Below are 2,819 nucleotides of genomic sequence, written 5' to 3' on the forward strand. Positions count from 1 at the left end.
ATTTAACCATAACCACTGGTAAAACCAAAATAAAGAAGCAAGTAGCACTAGCTTAATATCGAATTAAAACCGAACTAATTCACCCCTTTCTAGTCAAATTCATTGCCCATTCAAGGGTCTTCAAATTCAGCTCTAGAAACATCAAATAAAGAGATAAAAACATTTTTTAAGTCTCTAGCTAGTTAGTTGTCCAATAATAACGAATAGTACTCAGTCGTCAAATAGAGGCACTTCCCTGTGAGCAATAGAAGATCCAAATTCATCATACTCTGCCTTTTTAATCAACATCTGTAATAAAAAAATGAAAAACCATCGTGACCTAACCATATAGTATATAACCTGTTAAAATAAATGATGTATCATGGGAATCCCCTTATACTTATAAAATGCCCTTATGTGAATCTTTAGTTAATCTTAAAAGAACAGAAGAAAAAAAATTAAGATTACCTTCCTGAAAGTGCTTAGAGATGCAAAGATAGATCCACCAATCCAGACACTGTACTTCCTCCAGGGATGTGCAAACACATTTATCTTCATGCGACTAGGTGCAAGGGCGGTTATCTCTTTGCTCATTCTGTCTGCAATACCAGGGAACATAGTTGAACCACCATTAAGCACAATGTGTCCATACAGTTCCCTCCTGATACCCACATCACACTTCATGATGGAGTTGTAAGTCATCTCGTGGATTCCGGCAGCAGCTTCCATTCCGATGATCATCGATGGCTGGAAAAGTATCTCAGGGCATCGGAACCTCTCAGCACCAATAGTGATCACTTGACCGTCAGGAAGATCGTAGGTTTTCTCAACTGATGAAGAACTGGTTCTTGAAGTCTCAATCTCCTGTTCGTAGTCCAGAGCTATGTAAGTCAGCTTTTCCTTCATATCCCTTACAATATTTCTCTCTGCAGTAGTAGTGGTAAATGAATAACCACGTTCTGTCAGCATTTTCATCAAGTGATCTGTCAGGTCTCGACCAGCCAAATCAAGACGAAATGTTGTGTGTGGAATGACTTGTCCATCGTATATGGGGACTGTGTGAGTCACGCCTTCACCCGAATCCAACATAATACCTACCCAGATGAAAAATACATGCATTGAAAGAGGTTCAAGAATGTAAACTATTCTTTTCATTTTTTCAAATAAAAAACGTTGCAAGGCACATAGAGAGATTGCATGAATTACTTTAAATGGCTTACCGGAGTAACGACCACTTGCATATAGAGAAAGTACGGCCTGATTGATAACGTACATAGAAGGGGCGTTAAATGTCTCAAACATAATTTGTGTCATCTTTTCACGATTAGCCTTGGGGTTAAGAGGTGATTCAGTAAGAAGAACGGGATGATCTTCTGGGGAAACACCAAGCAGATCGTAGAATGTGTGATGCCATATTTTCTCCATATCGTCCCAATTGTTCACAATACCATCCTCAATTGGGTATTTTAAATTTAAAACGCCTCTCAATGAATCAGTTTCATTACCGAAGTAGACATCTTTATGCCTCATTCCAACCATCACAAACATGTGACGAGGACGACCCACAACGTTAGGAAAGACAGCTAGTGGAGCATCATCTCCGGCAAATCCAGCCTACCAAAATTGAATTTGTCTGATTACAATTTAGTCATATATATCTTAAATACTTATGAAAACTCATGACTCAGATTTGAAATACCTTAATCATTTCAGTTCCATTGTCGCACACAATTGGCTGACCTCCTAACATCTTACTTACTGTCCACAGATTCAAATAAGAAGCGATAAGAGCCTGATGCATTCTTTGAATTACATCTTAACTAGTAAATCATTAATAACTTTAGTTACAAAAGGTTTTAAAAAATAGCATCACATCATATAATTATAGTCAAAAGAGATAATCATCCAATCCACTTATTTTGAAAAACAAATTAAGATGATGATAAATGATCGTGGGACTTTAGCTTGAAATGTTGAAAAGATCATATTGCATCTAGACTTAATGAGATCGTGCGAATCTTAACAATCAGATAACAAGCGAATATAAGAGGTTAAGAAATCTTACAGTGATAAAAAAAAAAAACCCTAGACCTGGTGACGAAAAGGAGAACGAAATAGTGAGAGAATGCGGGATGTTTGTTTGATTTGCAGTTAGGATAGAAAATTCAGGTTATTTCATGCTAATTCCTAGATAAGTTTGATTAGGAATAGAAAAATTATTGTATTATACATATGTATTGAAAAAAAAAATAAAAAAAAAATGCAAGATTATAGATATTCAAATTATTGATATGATAAATGTATAAAAAAATTAAAATTGAGAAATATTAAAATAATATTTATAAATTAAAATATATATAATATTTTTAAGAAAATAAATATATTTGATATTAATTAGTTTATAGAAATGTTATTTTTAAAATTTAAAATAAAATTAATCCTACTTTTTCTCTCCCAAATTAAGTTATTTTTCTCATTTACAAGACAACTCATTCTAGACAAATGTGATAAGGCTAAGGGATGCATGGATGGAGATAATTTGAAATTCTTGAATTTACATAGGAATCATCTCCAATTCTCCATACAAGGAGTCTCTTTTGTGATAAGAGGCAATACCCATAACTCAATATCACTAAGATTCCAAAAGGTTATAAATTAGATTTAAGAAGAGAAATTTTAAGGAGATTATGATTTACATGTAAACTTTTTCTTATTTTGTTTTTTTATACGTCATTTTTGTTCACTTACAATAGTGGGATTACATCTCGATCTATTTATAATTATACTCATAATTTCTAGAACTCTCTTTAGAGTTCCATATTCATCTATAATTTTTAGAA

The 2,819-nt window shown here is 33.4% G+C and overlaps 1 protein-coding gene across 1 annotated transcript; it reads right to left on the reverse strand.

Annotated features, from left to right (window-relative positions):
* Positions 1–210: 210 nt before the first annotated feature.
* Positions 211–1,711, reverse strand: LOC124910112 (actin-66-like). The gene is made up of 4 exons (XM_047450733.1): positions 1,679–1,711; positions 1,200–1,593; positions 448–1,073; positions 211–288 (listed from the first exon to the last, which is right to left on the reverse strand). Exons 1-4 carry the CDS (start codon positions 1,685–1,687, stop codon positions 211–213), a joined length of 1,107 nt encoding a protein of 368 aa, XP_047306689.1. The 5' UTR covers positions 1,688–1,711.
* Between the last annotated feature and the right edge of the window lie 1,108 nt (positions 1,712–2,819).

The sequence above is a fragment of the Impatiens glandulifera genome, chromosome 7 (genome assembly GCF_907164915.1).
Source record: "Impatiens glandulifera chromosome 7, dImpGla2.1, whole genome shotgun sequence".
Taxonomy (NCBI): Eukaryota; Viridiplantae; Streptophyta; class Magnoliopsida; order Ericales; family Balsaminaceae; genus Impatiens; species Impatiens glandulifera.